At 52.3% G+C, this 23046-nt stretch overlaps 7 protein-coding genes across 7 annotated transcripts; 6 read left to right on the top strand and 1 right to left on the bottom strand.

The window, feature by feature from the left end:
* Positions 1 to 933: 933 nt before the first annotated feature.
* Positions 934 to 2728, top strand: J4E82_006514 (uncharacterized protein; the record flags this gene model as incomplete). Its single annotated transcript, XM_051732770.1, has 3 exons — positions 934 to 1094; positions 1160 to 1519; positions 1567 to 2728. The coding sequence occupies 3 exons, from the start codon at positions 934 to 936 to the stop codon at positions 2726 to 2728; spliced, it is 1683 nt and encodes a 560-aa protein (XP_051587539.1).
* A 3098-nt stretch (positions 2729 to 5826) lies between these two features.
* Positions 5827 to 8403, top strand: J4E82_006513 (uncharacterized protein; the record flags this gene model as incomplete). Its single annotated transcript, XM_051732769.1, has 2 exons — positions 5827 to 6754; positions 6803 to 8403. The coding sequence occupies 2 exons, from the start codon at positions 5827 to 5829 to the stop codon at positions 8401 to 8403; spliced, it is 2529 nt and encodes an 842-aa protein (XP_051587538.1).
* Positions 8404 to 9548: 1145 nt separating this feature from the next.
* J4E82_006512 (uncharacterized protein) lies at positions 9549 to 10038 on the top strand (the record flags this gene model as incomplete). Its single annotated transcript, XM_051732768.1, has 2 exons — positions 9549 to 9764; positions 9832 to 10038. The coding sequence occupies 2 exons, from the start codon at positions 9549 to 9551 to the stop codon at positions 10036 to 10038; spliced, it is 423 nt and encodes a 140-aa protein (XP_051587537.1).
* A 1746-nt stretch (positions 10039 to 11784) lies between these two features.
* J4E82_006511 (uncharacterized protein) lies at positions 11785 to 12378 on the top strand (the record flags this gene model as incomplete). Its single annotated transcript, XM_051732767.1, has 1 exon — positions 11785 to 12378. One exon carries the CDS (start codon positions 11785 to 11787, stop codon positions 12376 to 12378), a length of 594 nt encoding a protein of 197 aa, XP_051587536.1.
* A 1173-nt stretch (positions 12379 to 13551) lies between these two features.
* J4E82_006510 (uncharacterized protein) lies at positions 13552 to 14697 on the bottom strand (the record flags this gene model as incomplete). Its single annotated transcript, XM_051732766.1, has 1 exon — positions 13552 to 14697. The coding sequence occupies one exon, from the start codon at positions 14695 to 14697 to the stop codon at positions 13552 to 13554; it is 1146 nt and encodes a 381-aa protein (XP_051587535.1).
* Positions 14698 to 15897: 1200 nt separating this feature from the next.
* Positions 15898 to 18279, top strand: J4E82_006509 (uncharacterized protein; the record flags this gene model as incomplete). The annotated part of the gene is made up of 4 exons (XM_051732765.1): positions 15898 to 15901; positions 16185 to 16486; positions 16536 to 18198; positions 18251 to 18279. 4 exons carry the CDS (start codon positions 15898 to 15900, stop codon positions 18277 to 18279), a joined length of 1998 nt encoding a protein of 665 aa, XP_051587534.1.
* Positions 18280 to 21171: 2892 nt separating this feature from the next.
* PDH1 (ATP-binding cassette transporter CGR1) lies at positions 21172 to 22975 on the top strand (the record flags this gene model as incomplete). The annotated part of the gene is made up of 4 exons (XM_051732764.1): positions 21172 to 21441; positions 21495 to 22272; positions 22329 to 22513; positions 22562 to 22975. The coding sequence occupies 4 exons, from the start codon at positions 21172 to 21174 to the stop codon at positions 22973 to 22975; spliced, it is 1647 nt and encodes a 548-aa protein (XP_051587533.1).
* Between the last annotated feature and the right edge of the window lie 71 nt (positions 22976 to 23046).

Raw genomic sequence — 23046 nt, 5'->3', positions numbered from 1 at the left:
CGAGTGATTGAAGTCGTAGATAGAGTGCGCAAGCTCGGTTTCGACTTGGTTGACCATGTTTATGCTGTACCGCACATCAATGGGCGCATACATGTTGTTTAGACCCGGCGGGAACAACGCCATGGCTGATGGGAGTCGCGATCACAAAGTGCTGTCATCTGCCCCACGGCATATGGCGGAAGTCGAGGTCGAATCGACAGCCGTGAGAGCTGCGATATCTTGATGACTATACCAAAGAGTTGGAGAAAAGACTACGACTGCGAAATCTCGTGGTGCTGATCGGGCTTGCCACGGCTAGCCAATTCACGCGCTAAGTCTCAGCTGTGGGGCTCTGCGGGGTAGCTAGCGTCCTCTCCGCAAAATTGGTGGCTGCCTCCCGTCTTCGCAGGGTGCGATGGCCAAACTTACCAGTAGAGTGTGCACCTTTGCTAAAGCTGTGCGCCTCCCTTACGTCCAAATGCTCGCTTTGATGGCATTCAACACCTTTGTCTGGCAATGCAATCAGGCTAAACGTATCTGAGATGCATGAATATGCGCTGTTTGGGCCCTGCATCCCTAATACATGAGATAAGCTGCAAGCTCTTTCGTCCCGGGTCCAGACGTGCATTTTTCGACAAGGAATTCTCCAACATTGGCGCACAAAAACCTATGGATTGCCGGCCCCCTGTGGGGCTTCAGATGAATGAGAGCTGTGCGGGGGTCGCAGAGACCACATTTTGGACACTGAACCCCCAGGAGGCGCACGCTACCCCTGGTCGATGGTAGCGGCAGAGCTGGACGAAACTTGGGGATGCCGATCATTCATAACGCGCGCTGTCCCACGTTGTTGACACCTGTATTCTGGAACCATTCGTGGGATTCCTAACATTGCTTTTAACTTCCTCGTTACATCTTCGGAAATTTTCTTAGTATTGTGCGGGTACAACCGTCACCATGGGTTTCCTCGGTATCGTCGAGGATAAGCATCTTGCGCATGTGCCTGCAACCGTCATCCTCAGCGAGGAACAGAATCCTCTCAATGTCTCAGAAGTGGCTTCGGCGAGCCTGAAGCGTGGCACTGGCAAAGATGCAGACGTTATTCTGATACCACAACCGTAAGTACTGCTAAAGAGCTGCGTGTTCAGTCCATAGTACCTACAACATGACTGATACGATGCAGTTCCGAAGACCCCAATGATCCATTAAATTGGTCATACACCAAGAAGATGGTCATTATGATCATCGTATCCTACGGCTCTATACTCTACGCTGCCGTGCTATCTCCCCTTCTTTCACCTGCACTGGTACTCATCGCAGCAGACTATGGAAAGAGTGTCGGAGACATCACAGTCATCTCCGGATATATGCTACTGGTGACTGGAGGCGTCGGACCTATCGTCAGTGCATTGTCTAGGAAGTATGGAAAACGTCCCCAGCTTATAATTGCGTCGCTCTTCGGTCTGCTTGGGACTGTAGTCTGCAGTGCTGCAAACAGCTACGAGGGTCTCTTAGCTGGGCGTATCATTCAAGGAGGTTCTGTGTGCGTATGATCTCACTCTAAGGATGACATGTGCTAACTTCTTGTAGCTCTGCTTTCGAGTCCCTCGTAGTCGCCATGATTGGTGATCTCTTCTTCGTCCACCAGCGTGGCGGATTCATGACACTCATCCAATTCATCTTGGGCGCCGCGTCGAACTTCTCTGCTATCATTGTCGGACCTATTGCAACGAATCTCGGATGGCGTTATCTGTTCCACATCCTCATCCCTTTCGTGGCTCTCGAAGTCATTCTTCTCTTCTTTTTCGTTCCAGAAACCAACTACATTCGTGATCATCGGTACGATATCGATGAGCTATCCAACGACAACCTCGCAGACCTTGCAGCGACCGAGAAGCGACATGCCGGTAACAGCGAGAAAGCCGGAAGCGACGACATGATGAAGATCGAGACGGCGACCAGCTCCCCACCTGCCCTGCGCCCAAAAAAGACCTACGTACAGGAACTCGCCATCTTTACAGGGACGTACTCAGATGATAACCTGCTGCAGCTCGTCATTGCGCCTTTTGCAGTTTGCGCAAACATGGCTGTACTCTGGATGGTCATAGTGACAGGAGGGCTCACTGCCTTCTTTGTTGCACAATCATACGTCATGGCCCAGATCTTCATGGCTCCTCCATATCTGCTCAGCGCAGCTGGTGTTGGCTACCTCTCTTTGGGACCTTTTCTGGGTGGCCTTCTCGGATCGATCCTCCTTGGCGCGACACTCGACCCTCTTATCAAATGGTGCGCGAAGAAGAACAATGGAATCTACGAGCCGGAGTATCGTCTACTTGCTATGATTCCGTCCGTGACGATTGTCATAGGTCTATGCTTGTTCGGTCATCTCGCCGAGGAGGGCAAATCATATTATCTTACAGCCTTCTTCCATGGCATGGACCTCTTCGGAATCGTCATAGCCGCAATCTCTGCCTCATCTTATGTCCTGGATTCCTTCCGCGATATCAGCTCTGAGGTCTTCATCATCAACATGGTTCTCAAGAACTTCCTGTTCTACGGCTTCTCATACTTTGTGAATGATTGGGCGGCTAGCGAAGGACCTGCTGTTGTGTTCTATACCTTTGCCGGTATCGCTGGCGCAATGATCATCACGACTCCCGTGTTCTTTTTCTGGGGCAAGGTATACAGAAGCTATTGGCACAGGCATAATCTGTTGCAGAAGTGGGGTATTGCGACGCATGCGGAGATATAGACGGGTTGAATCGTATAGCTGGAGAGAAATTTGAGGCCATGCTATCGTAGTATTAGCTTTCCAATATGTTTTATCTATTACTCAAATATCCCTAAGCCCTGCAATTTTCGGTTGCATACTGCCCGAGGCTTTGAAATCCTCGAGCGTGAATAGAAGGATGAGATTTCCCATGAGTTTAGCTTGTTCCGCCAAGTTCATAACTCCTATGCTGAACTCACCCATTGATTTGAATACAATCAGCAAAATGCATCCCAATTTCTTCAATAAAAGACAAGACCATTTCAACATCCTATGAGAGAGATATGCGTACATCGTGAACGTCAATTTCTCACGTGCCGGAGCCAATTGTGCTCATCTTAGGTCATTGTCCTCTAGTTCCCACATCCGACCTACCTGGCCAATGCTCATCATTGTGGTTGGATGTGGTGTGGAGTCATTCGTGGAGTAAGAGCAGAACATATCCAGGATTAGACCAATGTGCTTGCAATGTTGGCCTTGACACAGCACAGCAGCGTCGACTGGAATTTACAATCGCCGTATGAGACTACGAGCTGCTGCTGAACAGCGGAATATGGACCCGAGCAACTGGAAATATATGAGTATGCATACACAGCGCCGTTGCACTGCGTTCGCTCGCTCCGACGGAGCCTTGTCATTGGGCGGATGTTTCGAAACGTGTCCTGCAGGTAAGATAGGATAAATTGCCGCGCTTGATCGAAGCCGACGTGCGCGTGAGTTACGAGTTCTAATTCAGATTGGAATGCCATGATCGATCTTCAGCCGGTAAGAACTATCAGTGTGAGTGAGGGTGGTATATTTGGAACTTATAGCACGCTTGGGTACCGTTTTCATGTGAGATACCGAACGCGATTTCATCCGATATCGCCGGTTATGGATCACTGAGTAGCATTTCACATAGTAGGCGACTGAGATCATGCTGGCTGGGCGCTTCGAGAGGCGATCACAGTGCCGCAATGAGGGTATGCGCGCTCGGTACGCTGAACCCACGTTCTCTGCTGCAAAGTAATATATTCCCAGCAAGATCTACATCGCCACCCTTCTCGAAGACGCTTGAAGTGCCACCAGGCCCATAAAGTCGCCCAAGACATTATCCAAGCGCTCGACGTGCACACTACCCGAGACCTCGGGCTGACTACATCGTGGCAACTTAGCATGTTCGATTAGAGTTGCAGCCACCAACCCCACTGCACGTACTTGAGCGCGTAGACAGTCTGGAAATTGAGTGTACCTGAAAATCCGGCACTTTGGGTTATCGATACTCACACTAATCTGATCGCATTGGGCAAATTGAGGGTCGTAGGGCTGGCGGTTACGCATCGCGTATGTACGTTGACGTGCGGGGCGGCCTCCAGGGCGGTCTTTGGGCGCCTAACGGTTGCGAGGTGCTGGAACCTGTGTTTGTGTGTTTGTATACAGAGACACACGACTGGTCTGGACTTGGATCGCAATAAGGGTCATGCAGGATAAGAAGTTTGCGTTTGAGGGTATGACTGTATCACGATAATCATCACTTTTCCCAGGATAAGTGCGCCGGACCTGCCGGACTGTGACCGCTCTGTGCGTGTTTGGCGAATCCAAGATCAAAACCGAGCTGTGGTAGACATCGTGGTAGAGAGGATCCACTCTTGCCTAGAGATGGGACGGGAAGAAGGGTGGACCGACCCAGGCCGTGCGATTAGACCCTTGACCGACTCTTTTCCATCAACTTTTCAAGCGATTTACCGAGCTTCAACGCTCGTACATGATGTAGTGCAATTCATGGTGTGAAGTGTCGGATGAATTGTTCCAACCAACGAGGGACGAGCGTGGGATCCTCAGCGGGCCATCAAAAGCTTGACTGCAGGCTAAGCTTCTTATGGATGGTCAGCGCTTAAAACCTCGATCGACGGCCAGTGAAAGCTTCGCAACACCAATGCACCCCGCTCCACAATCTTGCTTTTTCCCATGCATGGCTGTCAGTCTACCCAGCAAGGGTCTCAGGGCATTAGGGCTTCAATCCTCCAATTCGCTCAATCCATGGTCATGCGAACGAAAGGCCAGCCCACTTTGGTCCACCAGATGGATCCGAGCTACCGAGGAGCAGGAACCCTGAAGTCTGTGATACGGCTGCGAGATATGTCTCGGTGATTCTGCTAACACGCTATAGCGCTAGACTGATGAGCAGAATATGCTCTGAGACTAAGATGACGAACTATCTGACATCAGATGTTAGGCCGGTATGAAGGGGGGCCTGCGACGTTCATGTGGTGCAACAACCTCAGAGCTATCTCAAGATGAAGAGCATGTAAGAAACGGCCATAGATCGAATGGCGATGTCCGCTGCAGCCGAGAGCGCCTCCCGCTCAAGAGGGATGACCAAGGCCGGTCCGCTTCCTTGACGGACCGCCACTCGCCAGTCACAGCGCTGATCCTGCATGATGCGCAGTGCGGCGATAGCAACTAGCTCTCGGACAATCTAATATGTGTATTGCTGCAGCCCACGAATGTGACGGCGCTTTGGGCTCGTCATTTCTCTTTTGGGACCCCTGGTTCGACTCGTTATCACATCTTGGCCCAATAGCGTGGGTTCTGGTGAGCGGTTGAATATCATTTTCCATTTGCTGCCACGATACGACGGGTCTTACCCTTGCGAGTCACCCGCACTCCACTTGCGCATGGAACTTAAGGAACCGGACTGCTGCTCGCGCACGGTATCTGAACATAAGCATTCGGCGGTTGCACACTTTTTTGTTTGTTCTTGCGCCGTCTACCACTATCCATACTGAACATTCTTATCATATTGTGTGTTGGATTAAGCGGTGGATAAGTTCTCGCTACCTAGGGATCTCTGCGCCACGGTACAACCACACCTCCGGATCGAGTTTCCGCTGCACCTTCGCGCGCATTGTCACAGTCAATCCTACGTCTTGGTACCCATGTAGGAACGGAGCCCCGGATGTTCATTAAGCCTTTGGTACCCCGAACCAAGACCCGTTGGCCTAGGACGCATCTCTGCCGTATTCCGGCTTCTGCTGGCAGAAGTGTTTCACGATTATCACGCCAATTGTTGCAAAAGCAAACCCAACGACTACTCGAAAATGCCGGTTATTCGGGAAGCTCTCGTGGAGCGGACGGGTGTGGCCATGGAGCAGCTGGGCGTGGTAGTGTCACACGCCGAGCGAGACATTGTCGAATCGGTCTCAGCATTACTACGACGTGTAAACATACCTTTCAACAGCACAAGCCCAGCTGGATTGATAGAAGCCAACACCGTCGATCCATGGAACAAAAGCGGCAAATATGCGCTCGCATATGTCTACTTTTGTATACCTCTGCTGGTCATCGCAGCCCTGATGCGATACTATCATCTATTCACGGATAAGATCCGGACAGCATTACACCAAGAAGAGGTATTACAGTCCTCGACGACATCCTCTCCCGACACAGATTACGAGATGTCGGTACTTGATACTGACAAGTCCACCATGAAGTTCTTCCCACGCGAAGGCCCGCTACCCAGTGCGCCAAAACAACAATCCAGCGTTTCTTCTTTCGGGCCGATCAACAACATTATAGCGTTTTTCCGGTTCATCTTCTACCGGCCGATTCCACAGATCAGAGTCAAGAAGGGATGGAGGCCAATCGTGTTCCCATCCTTGGCTGTTATCGTGATTGTACTCCTAGCCTTGCTCCTGGGAGTCCTCTACTGCACCCTTCCACAGCCGCTATTCTGGGACAGTATCGCTTATGGCTCACCTCCATTGGCAGTTCGCTCCGGCATGATGGCTGTGGCACTGATGCCATGGATCGTGGCACTTGCGACTAAAGCGAACCTCATCTCAATGGTGACGGGCATCAGCCACGAGCGATTGAATGTGTTCCACAGATGGGCAGCATATATTTGCCTCGTGTTGAGCATCTTGCACACTGTACCCTTCTACGTCACCCCAGTCTGGGAGAAGGGTGCACATCAGGCATTCCAGCAGCTGCTCAATCAACAGAGCGGAATGTACATCTATGGCACTGGTATGACCTTCCCATCTAAGACGCAGATCACATACTGACAAGTTTCAGGTATCGCAGCACTCGTTCCCTTGTGCTTCCTCTGCACGCATTCGATTGCGCCCCTACGCCACCGAATGTACGAACTGTTCGTGGCACTGCACGTGCCCGTTGCCATTGTCTTCCTCGGAATGATGTTCTGGCATTGCAACAACTACCTAACATCATGGCACTACCTGCTTTCCACTTTGGGCATCTGGCTACTGTCCTACTTCATGCGGCTGTTCTATCTGAATTGGACTCGTCCAGGTCAACTGTCATGGCTTATTGGCGACGAGGCCGCCGTGACGCTCATGCCAGAGAACGCTATCAAGATTACTATTCCAACCCGAATGAGGTGGAGACCTGGACAGTATGTTTATCTTCGCATGCCTGGTATCTCAGTGTTTGAAAATCACCCCTTCACCATCGCTTCACTATGCAGTGAAGACTTTCCATCTGAATATGGCGAGGGATACCGGGATATGGTTCTCGTCTTCCGCCCGTTCGGTGGTTTCACAAAGAAGGTTCTTCAGAACGCTCTCGACCATGGCCCATGGCACACATATCGTGCCTTTGTTGATGGTCCATATGGAGGTATGCAACGGCGCATTGAAGCCTTCGATGACGTCGTACTCATTGCAGGAGGTAGTGGCATCACTGCCATTGTCTCGCAGCTGCTCTCCCTTATCAAGAAGATGCGCGATGGCAAAGCTGTCACGCGCAAAATCCACGTGATTTGGGCCCTCAAGCGTCCTGAAACCATGGAGTGGTTCAAGGAAGAATTGCGCATCTGCCGTGAATATGCGCCACCCGAGACCGTACAGTGTCAATTCTACATCACCGCTGCGAAACGTAACCCAGGCGGTGGACTTGTCAGCGCGAAAACACCTACTCGTCCAGTGTCGCTGTACTTTCACGACAAGGTCAACGATGCTTTCCAGAACATTGCCGACCACCGCCTTTCGGGTCTTTCGGGTGTCTCCTCAAAGCGACACTCCGCTCTCATCCGCGATGAAGCGCAGGGAGATCCTGAGAAGGAGTCTGAGCTGCGTCGCGAGAACGAAGATAGTATTACGGCACTTCCTCAGGCGCACATGGTCCCCGTCAATAGGGGCCACCTCGCACCACCACGCTCAAGCTACAACAGTGGGCGAAACTCTGCCGAATCAGCAGACAGCTCGAACCCGGATATGATAGCGCCTGCGCCACGCGGCCTTGCTGCTCGACGTCAAGAGCGCAACCTCTCTCTGGACATCAATCAAGCCGTCTCCGCAGGCTCCGGCGCCATAAATCCAGATATAATCCACAATCCCACCGAAGGCGCCCAAGGCTTCGACTTTGGCTTCCCATCAACACCCACTGAGTTCCAAAAGAACCTGATGCGTTTTGCATTCCTGCCTGCAGCTGTCAAGAAAAAGGACGGCTGGAGCACTGAATATGGACGCCCGGATATACCGTATTTACTCAAAGGACTAAGCAAAAACTTTGGGCGCAGAACGTGTGTGTTTGTTTGTGGGCCACCCACCATGCGCATTAGCGTGAGTGAGACGATTGCGCAAATGCAGAGGAGTGTATGGAGTGATAGTGGGCGGGATGAGATTTTCCTCCACGCCGAGAACTACGCCTTATAAGGCGTGGGTAGTACGTTTCTTTCTCTTGTTTTTTGTGCATAGCGTTGGATGGCTTGTTGTATATACCCCTTTCTCTTATTCTTTTATACTCATGTATCTATATGACGATCGACGATGTCAATATCGGTCGCTTCTCCGCCGCTTGGCTAAAGGCCTGGATCAACCAGTCTCCATCTCAATGAAGAAGTAAACTTCAACACCAATGTTGGAAGTGTGTTTCCGATGAACCTTGAATCTGACACAAACTTTCACGGGATATTATGCAGGCATTCTTCGACGTGCTTACTCCTTGTGAAACTTGTTGCGCATTTCTGCCTCGGCATGATGGAACCCAGCGACGCCATAGAGATGTACCGCGTGCCAGACTACCAACAGCGTAGAGATTGAGGCTTGATACTTGGTGTACTCGTTCAGCGGCACATGTTTGTCACGCTCTCGTTCCATTGTCACCTTCTGCATATGGTTCGCCGACGGTCGACCAGGAGTACCCTACCCCTCCGCACGCGAGCTGGTGGGGTCGTTGTTCATCCATGAACCTCGCGGCACAATCAACGTATCCTTGTCGCAGATTGTGGAGAGGGTGTGCGTGCGGAGACACTATCCCGCGCTCTAATGGGAGCCAGAAGTTGAGTGCGGCACAGCGCTATGGTCGTACGGACGCAAAAGCAAACAGTCGTGGTTCAGCATCATGTCGCAGTGGGCGGATGGGAAGATGATGGGCTTGCTGACCGCTGGCTCGCTCATGGCGATACGCGCTGCGTCGCGGATAGAGACATGTGCAGCGACTGCAACACCAAACGGCGGCTGCGTACTGGCGCATGGGGACGGCAGTACATAGGGCTGCAGCCGGCTAAGGGGAGATGAGGGTGTGGGATAATGGGCGTTCGCATGCCCTTGCTTTTTGGTGATATGCTTTTGGGCAGCCGGAATTGCCGCTTGGCGCATCTCGCCCGCCCGACCCATCTCAAACGACATCAACTTGCATATTCCCCTTCCTCCTCCACGCAGGCCTACTGTAACGTTTCCCAGCGTTCGTAGCCAACTAGTAACAATTGCTACGCCCAAATCCTATCCAGCCGTCGCACACGCGGAAGCCAGGGCGCAGACTTCCCGATCGACCATGTTCTTAAGATAATTATGTGCACATGTCCGCCATCCCAGTGTCTGAACTGGGCCTCAACTCGAGCGAGAGCAGATATCTCCAGCAACAAATCGCCGCCTCACAGCACGGCTCCAATTCATCGCGTGCTGCCTCTCACGCCTCCAGCCAAGGCCGTCTCCTCTTGGATCCTTCTAGTTTGCAGGCGCTCAGCGCCCACTTTGACCGTCTAATGTACTCTATCCAGCAGCGCTGGCAGTATGTGAGTGTCTTCTGTTATGTCTTTGGGTAGGCTCAATTCTGTGTGCTGTAGTACTGACAATGGCCAGCTCACCCAGCAGACACAAACAGCAACCCAAGTGCAGTACGACCGCGCAGGCAATGCCATGCAAATGGCTGATGCTGAAATCGCCCGCTTCCGCGCAATCCTCCACGAAATCGATGAACTGCAAGTAGAATTCGATAAAGTCCGTCGCATTGGAGAGATTGTCAAAGGATTCAAGTCGCGCGTCGACCGTCTGGATCGCCGGATATGAACGCATTCCAGTAGATTGGATCGGAGCGTCTCCAGTGTCACAACCTCTTTTGCACGAACCAATCTACCTACACTCCTTTACCATCACGAAAAGACATACTTTATCCCCACAGACACACACTATACCTACTAAGACTGGAGAGCCTCGCGGCATGGAAAACCCTGGGGACACCTGCGAGAACGGAAAGCCTCACGGCTAATGGCGTTTTGGTTACGTTTTGTTGGAACTCTTGCTTTTGGGAATACCCAGATCTGCTTTTGTCCGTGTTTCAGTTTGCTTGAGTTGCGGTACCTTTCTTGCGTCATTTGTGTAACTTTGAATTACTTCTTCTAAATTATTACGTCTTGCTGCGAACGGGCTGCTGTACGTCATTGTGGATCGACGCTGTACGACCCGATCCCCTGTTCAGCCGCAAGCTGTATGTTCCTCCCGTTTAAGGCATCGCAACACACTGCCTTTGCATATCTTTGCTTTCGTGCTCAGTGATGTTCGCAGTGTATTCCTTTTGAAAGAATCCTAACTATTGCTGTAGGGTGTGTCTCCAACTACCACTAAGTCTTCCTCGCAACGGCAATGAAACCTTACACTTTCATCTTAGCATACTTTGGCTGCAGCAGCCCGCATCATAGTTACACTGGAACGCTTTCGGTATCCGAAACCCCTCGCGGCACGCAATACGAGATGCTGTGTATGAAGTTTACCTGCTCATGCTTCCCTTCTCATCAACCAGGCTTCTGCACCCTGCCTCGCAGCACTACGTTCGCGCTCCTTGTCCGATTGACTATATGGATATCCCTCTCGATCGAATACCTATAGGCAGACCTTGCATGCTAGCCGTTGTCGTACACATCTTGGTCATGGCTATGTACACTCGTGAACTGCAAATGGTCCCTGACATGTGTGACTTCCAAGTTGGGTGAGAGATGGTCACAGGAATCAGTGAACCTTCTTAATTCAACTGTGAGCCGAGGCACAACACCGTCGCAGGTAACAACATCGACCTGTTCATTTATACGCAGCATCAACACGTTCATCAACCGCCCCCGACTGATTAGCCGCGAGACAAGCTTGCAGATAAATAACGTTACGAGGTTGCGGTCAGGTTTCTTTGGACGCTGAGAAAGCACCATCACTCCGATAAGAATTCATCCGTCGTCATACATGCACGAATGCATCTCAGGCCCCTGCGAAAACACTACAATCCTCGATGTTTCGGCAGAACACGCTAATACCTCTCCCACCGCTCTTATTGGCCTGGTCGCATCTTCACGTGCAGAGTGGGTATCTCGCGTCTAGCAGAAAGCTAGCTTAACATGCCTTCGGAACCGGTGGGTACCTGCTTTGTACTATGCGCCCATGTGTTACTTGTCATCAACCTTCGAGTTTTCGCCCAGGGTTGAACACAATGTACATTCCATTTCGGCTTCGAGATCTCAGGAGAGACGGAAGTATCGTTGGCCTGTAGTCTATTGGTGGAACAGGACCCTAGTGTATGTTTGCTACTTCAACGTTCTCTTGGCCCCGTGGGGATCTGCGGGTCGAGGGGACCTAACGGCTAGTAAGGCACCCTGTACTCGGGCCCTTTATACCTCATTTGGATCCAAAAGGGGACGCCTAATGGCGCAGCAATCAAGATTCCGTCTTCCATGCGCCTGTAGAAAAAGACTTGGCTAGGCTCTCATCGCATCCTACAGCCTTTACTGCTCTTCCTCGTTTCTTGTTAAACGCCATGTTTTCGCCATCGCTATGCACAAAATCAATCTACGGCCAAGGAGGAATCCGCTGCGGTCGCTGGGGCGCACTGCACAATCCCACTGGAAGTTGATTCTGGCTATCGTGTCATTGATGTTTATCGAAGTATACGTACATGTACGAAACTACGATGTTCCTCGCCCGTCGACACCCCTCGACGCACCCTTCTACACGGGCTGTCAGAGCCCCGTCCTAAACACGACCGCACGCGAGTCCGCTGTACTCGTAATGCTGGCGCGCAACTCGGAAGTTAAGGGCGCAATTTCCAGCATTCGAAGCGTCCAAGAACAGTTCAACGATAACTTTGGGTATCCATGGGTTTTTCTGAACGACGAAGAGTGGACGGAGGATTTCAAGATTAAGGTGGGCAAAGCAGTAGGAAAAGACACGGAAGTGAAGTTCGAGGTCATTCCAAAAGAGATGTGGGGATATCCCGAGTGGATCGACCAAGTGCGCGCGAGAAGCAGCATGCAATCCATGAAAAACCGGGGTATACAGTATGGAGGACAAGAAAGCTATCACCACATGTGCCGCTTTCAGTCTGGGTATGTCAAACAAGCCAACCCCATCTCAAGAACGGCGCACTGATAAAAACCTCACAGCTTCTTCTTCGACCACCCGGCCCTTCTTCCCTACAAATACTACTGGCGTGTCGAACCCTTCATATCCTTCACGTGCGCCATAACCTGTAAGTAACCTTCGTGCACGAATTCTAGGTGATACATTTGCTCACTCTGTACATCGTACGCTAGATGACCCCTTTGTTGAGATGACGCGCCACAGAAAACGCTACGGCTACACAACTGCACTCTGGGAACGCGGGCAAACCGTCCCTTCCCTCTTCTACAAGCTCTCCCTCTTCAAGAATAAATACCGCCTCCCCACCACCAGCCTCTGGACCGCCATGGTCGACGCAAGCTACATGCCCTGGCCCCTCCGCCGTGCACTAGCGCTCTTGCGGAATCGGGATGAGAGGGGGGATTTGTGGAACATGTGTCACTTCTGGTCGAACTTTGAGATTGCAGATATGGATTTCTTCCGTGGAGATGCGTATCGTGCCATCTTTGAGTATCTGGACCGTGATGGCGGATTTTATTATGAGAGGTGGGGTGATGCACCCGTGCATTCATTGGCTGCTGCCATGTTGTTGAAGCCGGAGGAATTGCATCATTTTAGTGATTGGGGGTATGTGCATGATGGGCTGCAGGTTTGTACATATGCGACTACAGAGCAGGAGAGAGCGAGAGGGGTGAGCGTACCAAAGATCTCGGGGACTCGTGGAGAATGGAGGGAGCAGACGGGCTGCAGATGTAAGTGCGATGATGCGATCAGGGTTGTGGAACCGGTCTGTCTTAATAGGATCGGGTTGACTACTAGCTAGTCTGGAGATACGGCAAGCAGCAAACGTTGAACATGCATGCAAGCTCCTGCACATTGTGACCTACTACAGCTCTCTTGATGCTGAAGTCCGCTCAAGATCTACGTTCCCACCCGCCTTCCCCCCCCTCCTTGGTGATGTCGTTCATATTGATAACATTTTCGTGATCTAACCAGGTTGCTAACATGCAGGTAGCCCGCAGGGCGTTCACCACCTAGTGGCTAAAGGGAACTGCACCAAATACACATTCACTGACAATCTCTGCGCCTGGAAGTAGACGTATCGTGTAAAGCGGAATTGGGTGTCTCTTTCTATTTTTACACTGATTCACCACGAGAGAAAGCGATGCGTAATCAACATATCGGATCATGATGTTGTGACGCTCAGTAATTCCGTCCTCTTCCTTCCTTGAACGCCCCAGGATCGCGCACCAGCATATCACGTACACCCTCCATGGTGAAGCCTTTATGTTTCTCAATACACTCTTCCATACACCGAAGTATCTTCTTCGGCCACTCCACATACTGAGCCCACTCCCCACTCTCATCGTCATCTGTGGCGGCTATGATCCGGGCAAGCCATTGAGCAGTCGCCCTTATAGGGGTTGTCAATGCCTTTCTCGGCGCCGATAGTGGCGAGAGGACGAAACGTATGGCGCAAAAGTGCGCCATGACGACGTTGCCGAGTTGATTTGTGGGATCAAAGACATGCATGAGCCCGTCATGCGGCCAGGTAGAGAAGATGGTGAGGATAGCCATAACAGCAATAAAGGACTGGAGCGGGTATGGAGCACCCGGTGGGGCAGTTGTGAGATTTTCCCAGTCGATCTTGTCGAACACCACGCCGAGGTCTCCTGGTAGAATCGGGTTGGCGAACGCGTAGAGATCGGAAGGTGAGTTGGGGCCCGAAGCCATTTGTGGTAGAGTGCTTGCTTTTGTAAAACCTGATACTAAAGGTGTACCTGGTATTGAAGTTGTGTTATTCTCCTCATCATATTCAGTGGTTGAATCAAATGCGTCCCTTAATTCTGGGTTCTCCACTTCTGAGACCAGAAGACATTGAAGCGTTTCGATGAGCTGTCCGACAATGGCCTTCTCGATGGGATGCGCAATGGGTCCAGTCATCAGACTAGAAAGTCCCTTTATTGATAGTAGAGCTTCGCGTAGAAGTTCCTGGTCCACCACGGGGAAATTGCAAAACGTTGTGTCCATACGTATCATGCCCAAGGCTTTTTGATCAGAGAAAGGACCACGGAAGCCTTCGCCTAAGATTAGCTGGGAAAGGAACGAGCATCCTCGTAAAGACAGGAAATGCTCCAGAAAGCCGTCCTCCATGTAGCTGGATTGGAAGCACAGCAAGTAAGATGTAGCAAGCATGATATGTGATTCTTCAGCAGTTGGAGGCCATCGAGAGAAGGAATCCTCAAGTCCAACGATTGCCCTTTGTCGGTGTTGCAGTGCAAGACTAGTTTTTGGGTTCTCAACTTGGATAGCAAGATGAGATCCAGCTAAAGCGAGCATAGCATCCATAAGATATGGATACTGAGTAGTCAGTGACGATAGACTTGTTGTACTGGGAGAGGAAGGCGCCACATACTTGATTGGCTTTCACAGGGATATCTCTGACCCAAATGTCATTCCAGTCGTGCGGAATGCAAGGGTGTGCCGAGATAAGATAGTGATGGAACAACTGCATATCATCTGAACTGTAGATGGTAGGTGTTTCCGAAAGTTTAACAACCTGACGCGGACTCGGCGTTTCTGGCGGTATATAATCTCGTCGCGCGTGCTTGAATACATCCGGATACCTACAAACCACTTGGACGGTTGGTGAGATGTGGGGTTTAGTTCATGATTTTGTACTTACGTCCGCGCTTGTCGCAATTTGTACATGATGGCCATGTCTCTGGGCACTTGACGGAGTTTAGTGGCACGGCATGATATGACGGTACTGGTTCAGTACCTTGATCTTGCGCCGCTTGCATGGAATGCAGCCCAGGCGACTTTTAGTGTGTCCGCGTCGTTGTCGTAACCCTCCCGGTGCCACCGTGTCGCCGCTAGATACAGTAGTGCTGCTGGATATGAGTATGGTATAACACTTTGGATCGTGCGAGGGGACTACCATGGGTCAGAACTGTCCAGACTATCTTTTTTGGGCCTTATGGCTTGTTTGGATGTTTCTGTATGCTGTTCTGTGTGCGGAACTACAGGTGCCTTGGGATGGCTGGCCGGAACACTGGACTCAAGAAAGTCGCCTATGCCATCTAGCACCATGTAGCCATCAAATAAATCGTCCATGGTTGAAAATAAGTCAGGTAATGAGATGGGTATAGTACTGCCAAATACAATTCACCATGTCACCGGTGGTGTCGTTACATGGATTACGATAACGCCAAGCTGTCAAGGTGTCATAGTTGGAGGCCTAGGTATCCAGCCTGAAAGTCGGCGTTAGTGGCGCAGTATCCGAGCTTACGTAGACGCGAACCGCTAGAGAGGCTGTTAATTCATGGTGCGTATACATCTTCTTTATTAGCACATGGGAGACAGATGCTCTGAAGTCAAAAAAAGCATCTGCCTTCTCGGAGGGCGACTAGTCCTGTATTGGTCTTGAGAGTACCTAGGTAGTCGGTGTCGCGTGAGAAGGCCGCGACGCATCCAAGCAACGCAATCTCGGTAACCATGAGGCAATATCAGACTTCCCGCTCGCGAGATTTGGGAGCGACTGTCAAGATGAGTTTGGGTAGTTGTCTGGGAAAAGTGGTGCCGTTGGGTCGGCAAACCTGACTGGGCAGAAAGCGTTCGATGGGTTTCTCCGTTGTCCGCCCAGTCGGGATGTTAGCCGCAAGTGACGTCTCCCCTTCACAAGCACCGCCATTCTTCTTACCAACACCGTGGCGAGCTCGGCGCAGCACACTACTAGCATTCCCCCCAAACACGCAGCCTCGACCGGCTTACCGAGTGATTGCGATTGTTCCCATGTGCTGCCTAATAGTGGAGTGAGGAGCACGCCCCACCAGCCACGCCCAAGCCCAACGGCTGGACACTTGAGCATCTTCCCCCGAACCACGACACGCATTGCTACCTCGAGCCTGCCAAATACGCCGCCGCCATGCCGTCGATTCTCTCTGACGAGGACAAGCAGACGGTGAAGCGCACCGTGCCCAAGTCGGCCAACAAGATCCACACCGTCGCCGTCGCCAAGTTGTACATTGCCTACCCCGACCCGCGCCGATGGACCTATACGGGCTTGCAGGGCGCCGTCGTGCTGGCCAACGACCTGGTCGGCAACACGTTCTGGCTCAAGATGGTGGACATATCGGTAGGTGCGCGCGAAGCCACAGCACAGAACACACGACTGACGGATGCAGCCCCAAAGTCGCGGTGTCATATGGGACCAGGAGATCTACGACACCTTCTCCTACAACCAGGACCGCGTCTTCTTCCACACCTTTGAGCTCGAGGACTGTCTCGCCGGCCTGTCTTTTGCCGACGAGAAGGAGGCCAAGACGTTCAAGAAGAAGCTCGACGACCGCGAAAAGAACGCCCACAAGAACACAAAGAACAAACCTTTCAGCACATCCGCAGGGAGCAGCGCGCCTGCAGCCAACGGCAAGAGCGGTGGCGGCCACGGCCACGGCCTGCTGGGAGGGCTCTTCGGACACCGCCATTCTTCTGCACCTGGCCCGCCGCCAGCATCCATCATTCCACCTACCAACGTTACATCGCCCGTGCAAAGCACCCACTCCAACGCGACAAGCGCCCGAAACTCAGCCATCGACACAACCGACCCATCATGGCAGCCGCTTCTGAAAGAATTGCTGGCCATGGGCATTACCGAAGACCAGATCGAAGAAAATGCCGACTTTATCAAGCTGTACATTGAGCAGAGGAAGACAGAGGAGAAGCTCAAGGACGAGAACAACCAGCGCAAATCCAGAGCGCCTCCCCCTCCCCCACCGAGTGCGCCGCCTGCAGCCGCATCTCTCAGCCCCCAGAACACTGGTGGTTCCAAACGAGGACCTCCGCCAGCACCCCCACCAGCGCGGAGGACAAGGACAGACGCAACCGTCAACCGCAATTCTTCGGGAAGCCCTGCGCCGCCATCGCCGACACGCGAAGCTTCACCCCCTCCAGGACCGCCTAAGCCTGTTTTCAGAGCACCTCCTCCAATTGCGGAAGCAGGAAAGTTTGCGAATCTTCCCCCTGCACCACCAAACAGAGCGCGAGCATCGTCCAACGCTGCCAATCCGGGGCCCCCGCCGCCACCACGTCCACCGAAGACGCCAGTGCCCGACGAAGCTCCAGCGGGAGGCAAGTTCGGCGTGCCACCGCCCTTCACAGGCAACCGCGTACCCTCAGGCGCTCCACCACCACCCCCAAGTCGTGGACCAGTTCCACCACCCCCTCCAGCAAGAGATACTCCGTCCGCGCCCCCACCACTGCCCCCGAAGACATCGGCAGCCCCGACACCACCCCCTATTCACAGCATACCACCACCCCCGCCACTACCGCCGTCTTCGTCTCGTCCTACTCCACCTCCAGGCGCAGCACCAATTCCCCCGCCTCTACCTCCAACAAGCAATGTAGCGCCCATTCCCCCACCTCCACCGCCTATGCCGAACAGGTCAATTCCCCCTCCGCCACCGATGCCCAACAGCTCGGCACCACCTCCACCCTCAGGCGCGGCACCGCCTCCACCGCCCATGCCACCCGCCCCGCCGCCAATGCCTTCACGAAGCGCTGTTGCGCCGCCTCCGCCTGGACCTCCACCGCCCCCGGGTGGCGGCCCGCCTTTGCCCAAGCCTGCGGCGGGACGAGATGGTTTGTTAGCGGATATTCGTGGAGGAGCGAGATTGAAGAAGGTTTCAGATTCGGAGAAGAAGGACCGCAGTGCAGCGGCAGTTCCTGGTGCAGAACCGACTGGCGGAGCCTCTGGTGGAGCCTCTGGCGCAGCTACACCTGGAGATGCTGGCTTGGCTGGAGCATTGGCCAGCGCTCTTGCGGCAAGAAAGTCTAAAGTTAGTCACAGTGGTAAGTTCTGATATATCTACATCGAAATGATTGTATACTAACACTCGTACAGATGACGAGTCCGACAAGGACGACTGGTAAACGAACAGATTCTGAAGTCGCTCAAAGCAGCCTCAGCCCAACACGCCGAGTCGATCGAAACCCTTTTCAGACGCGGACATACCAGCGATACCTTGCAGAAATCGGGGAAAGAGTTATCAGAAGATGTTGCAGTGTGACACACTGTGGCAAAAGCAGCGAAGACAAGTTCAAGAAAAGAGCCCCTTGGCTGGTTGAAGAATTAGCGATAGTCGATACTAAGAATGTTAAAGTATATTCTTCGTCTTCTAAATCATCGTCCTCATGCCACATTCTCACCTCCATGACCGATGAGTCTCCCTATCCTCGCAAGCCGAATCATGCGCTTCTTAGTCGACTGGATCTCATACCCACAGACAACAAGCATCGCAATCTCGAGGTGTTTGTCTGCCTGCAGTTTCCCATCTTTCCCATGTCGAGCGTAGAATGTATCAGGCTTACACATATACTCTTGACAACAGTTTGACAGTTCAGCTGCCCGACACAACCTGTATAGCATGTCCATGGCATGATATACATATGAAGGGCGCTCCCATGTTTCGGGAAGGTCCCAATGTGGTTCGGGGTAGCCATTCTTAGACAGGCTACTAGAGATTACAAGACAGTTTACGATGCGCGTAGCTAGTTTGCGAGACACGATCGAGAGGGATGTGGCATGGCAAGAGTTTAGGATTGCGGAGCTGAAGAGGGCATGCTGATTTGGAAGTTGGAATAAAGAGAGTAGTAAGGAAGTAGATGATGTTTGAGGGAGGTGTGCGATTAATATGTGGGTGTGTAAGGCGTGGAGCACTTCTTTGCTGAATATGCCTGAGAGGCATGTCAGTTAGCACGGTTCCGTGTTGGTGGTTCAGTCTAGTGAGTCACTTACGGCATACAAGCCGCAATTCTAGCGCTGTTGTGCATTCGTTGAATGGTGGAGCGTTTTGACTGATGCGGTGTAGGACTGTGTACTTGACAACCAAACTCCAGAGTTCGACAGGTAGGGCAGTTATGCCCGAGAATTGTGATTTGAATATCGTGATTGGTGGATGGTTTCCTGGCGAAGTGATATTTGGTAGGGTTCGCAGTAGGGATTTGAGAGTGAGAACAGTGTTCATTGTCGACTCCTGGATTTCTGGTTGCCTTGCACTCGTCTTCTGAACATTTGATGTTTACCTGTGCTAAGAGTGTACAGGATGAGGTTAGCAGCCAAGCACGGACGCGTGTCAAATGCGAGGAAATCAGGCAGCAAGATTTGTACACTACCTAGGTACATGTTACGCCCCAGCAAAGTCTATGGATTTGACATGCTTCTCCTTCCCAGTATCATTTCCGGATACTTCGCCATTCAGCTAATGTTCCAATTCGAAATCGACATACTCGGGCGTGCCTGGAACTTTGTTCTATTCACACGTGGTATGTGCGCTTACATCATGGGCACCACGGACAGGATCCGCACACACAAGAATATGCAAAGAAAGGCCGAGCTTGGTCAAGGCTTGAGAGACATCTTGGGAGAGCTGTCGAGAGAAAAACTGCGAAAAATTCCAGAGTCACGCCTCAATGGCATCCATGCTTTACCCGTAGAACTCTGGAGTCAGATTATCAAACATGTCCTGGACCTATGTTTCCAACCCAGAAGGCGGCAATGTCGTGATGTTTTCAAGGTATTGAGGTTACGCTTCGTATGCCGTACGTTGTGAGCCTTCCCAGCCACAAAGACAATAAACTGACGTTCGAGGTAGGTGCTTTCGACGAGGAGATACGACGGGCATTGCATCAGCGCTTGGACCTGAACCAACTGCCATACTATCTTTTCCTGGCATACGACATGCAGACTTCGGATACTTCCCTTCGTAATGCATTTCTTGCATCGGCGCTACACCGCGAAACACAGCGTTGTTCCGAAAACGGCGCTATTCATCCCATAGCATATCGTATTAAAAACTGTGTTCTCGTGGCCCAACACCTATCGTTTGATCACAATGCCCAACGGGAGCAGCAATTGTACAAAAAATTCTGTACCTCCGCATCAGCATCGTACTGTTGTAGGAGATACATCTTCGACTTCCGATACGGGCCCAAAGAACCTGTTCTTGGCGTCGATAACCCTGGTGGCTTCGCAAGGGAAAGCGACATTCTTCTCGAAGTCTCTCTACTCGTCGCCAACGGCTACCAGCTTACAAAGGTGAAGCGGTGGATGGTGAGGCTTGGTAGGTTAGGACTCTTGGCTGGCTACAGGGAACATGCTATACCTCATCGCATTGTATCGGCAAGCGCACCGGTATGCGGATTGCGGATTCGTGATCCATGTACACTGGGTTCGCACGAATCTCTATCCCGTGAGGAAATTTACTTGGCACTCACTCAACCGTCATCGTCAAGTATGTGGGAGCGAGAAATTGATCAAGAGCTGGAGGAAATAGAGAGACAAATCTTGTAGGATATCCGAGACCTCTGGCGCTGATGTTCAGTTTCGGAGGCTCTGCGGCTCTGGGGAAGCTAAGCAGCAGGCATCTGGGAGCGGGCCCCAGCAATTATAGCCGAAGCGTACCTGCGGGATGGTGCGGGGTAGCAAGTTGAGTGAAGTGCGGGCAGGCATTCGCGCTCGAGATGGCAGGCGCGACAGCAGTCATTGAGCTATAGTAATAGACGCAGAATATGCGCGCAATGATACAGTTACTCTGTGAAGTCTGCTTCGCCGTTGCTGCGAGGCATTCTGCGCGGCTGGCGGATATGTACTGCCTCGGTTGAAGGCGGGCTATCCATCCTCCCGAATTCTGCGAGCCGAGCGATGCTCATCGTTTGCCCAGAACTTCCTCAAAAACCAACAGTTCCCTCAAAAGCGCGAAGTACGACTGTCCCTTTTCTCTACAGCTGCATTGACGTCGTCCGGCACGACAGACGCTAATCAACATGTCGGCCTTCAGTCGCAACCTGTGCAGTACCGCTTCACGAAACCTTCGATCACGGTCCAGCGTCGTAACGAGAGCTATAAGGCCAATTGCTCTGCGAACTGCTCCCTCGAACCCAATCACATCGCGAACAGCAGCTGCATCGTCCTTCTCCACCATGGCGTCCCTCAAGAGCTCCGTGCCACAGACGCTGAGCAAGCGCGAGTACGACCCTGAGATCAAGGACATGGCCAGCTATATCCACAACACCCCAGTCGACTCAGAGCTTGCGGTAGGATTACCTTGCCTTTCAGTGAGTCTCGCGGCTAATTAAGCTTCATATAGTTCGATACTGCCCGCTGGGTCTTCGTTGACACGCTTGGCTGCGGTCTGGAGGGGCTGCGCTTCGAGCAGTGCAGGAAGATCCTCGGTCCTGTTGTGGAAGGCACGACCGTCCCCAATGGCTGCAAGGTACCTGGTACCAACTACCAGATGGACCCCGTCAACGGTGCCTTCAACATTGGCGCCATGATCCGATGGCTCGACTTCAACGACTGCTGGCTCGCTGCCGAGTGGGGCCACCCCTCAGACAACCTGGGGGCGATCCTCGCAACTGCCGACTGGATCACACGAACAAACAAGGCTGGAGGCAATCTCGGCAATGGCAAGATCTTCAAGGTCAGAGATGTCCTTGAGGCAATGATCAGGGCACACGAGATCCAGGGCTGCATGGCTCTGGAGAACTCGTTCAACAAAGTCGGTCTGGACCACGTCATTCTGGTCAAGCTGGCTTCCACAGCTGTCGTGTCCAAGATGATGGGCCTCAGTGAGGCTCAGACACGTGACGCCATCTCGCAAGCCTTCGTTGATGGCCAATCGATGCGTACCTACAGGCACTCGCCCAACACCATGTCGCGCAAGTCCTGGGCTGCTGGTGATGCTTGCCAGACGGCCGTCAACCTTGTGCTGAAGGTTATGAAGGGCGAGCAGGGTCTTCCCACTGTTCTCTCAGCGCCCACTTGGGGCTTCTACGACGTCAACTTTGGCGGCAAGCCCTTCCAGTTCCAGAGAGGTTATGGCAGCTATGTCATGGAGAACGTTCTCTTCAAGGTCTCTTATCCGGGTAATAATGCCCCTTTAAGCCAATCTTAATCCGCCGTGTATGCTAATCGAGTCCAGCTGAGTTCCACTCCCAGACCGCCGTCGAAGCTGCGCAACGCCTCAACAAGAAGTTGGCAGCAATGGGCAAGAGCGCCAAAGACATCGAGGGTGTCGTGAACCGTACGCACGAGGCCTGCATTCGCATCATCGATAAGCAATTCAAGCCTATGGAGAACTTTGCTGACCGCGATCACTGCGTTCAAGTAAGTCTCACCCACCGTAGTTGCCTGCTCGTGCTGACATCATGGTAGTACATGGTCTCCACCATGTTCGTGTTCAACCGCCTTGAAGCCACTGACTACCCAGATGATAGTGAAGCCGCTACATCGGAACTCGTCGAGTCTCTCCGACAGCGCATTAGCTGTGTGGAGGACCCGCAATTCACCAAGGACTACCACGACCCTGAGAAGCGCACCATCTCCAACGCGCTGACCGTAACACTCAAGGATGGAACCGTGCTGGAAGAAGAGGTTGTTGAGGCTCCTCTTGGCCACCGGTTGCGACGTGAAGAAGCAAAGCCTGAAATCCTCGCCAAGTACAAGAGGCATCTCGGCCCGCACTACCCGTCGCAACACGTTGACAAGCTTGTCGCATTGGCGCAAGACAGCAAGACGCTCGATAACATGGACATCGACGAATACGTCGATCTGTACGTGAAGAACTAGAGATTAAGCCTAGGTAGATTGGGTGACTTCGCGATGGACGCCTCGGCACGTCTGACGTTATCGCGTCCTCG

Source organism: Alternaria postmessia, assembly GCF_024291825.1.
Source record: "Alternaria postmessia strain BMP 2775 chromosome Unknown scaffold_38, whole genome shotgun sequence".
Lineage (NCBI taxonomy): Eukaryota > Fungi > Ascomycota > Dothideomycetes > Pleosporales > Pleosporaceae > Alternaria > Alternaria postmessia.
This window is presented reverse-complemented; position numbering and strand designations above follow the sequence as displayed.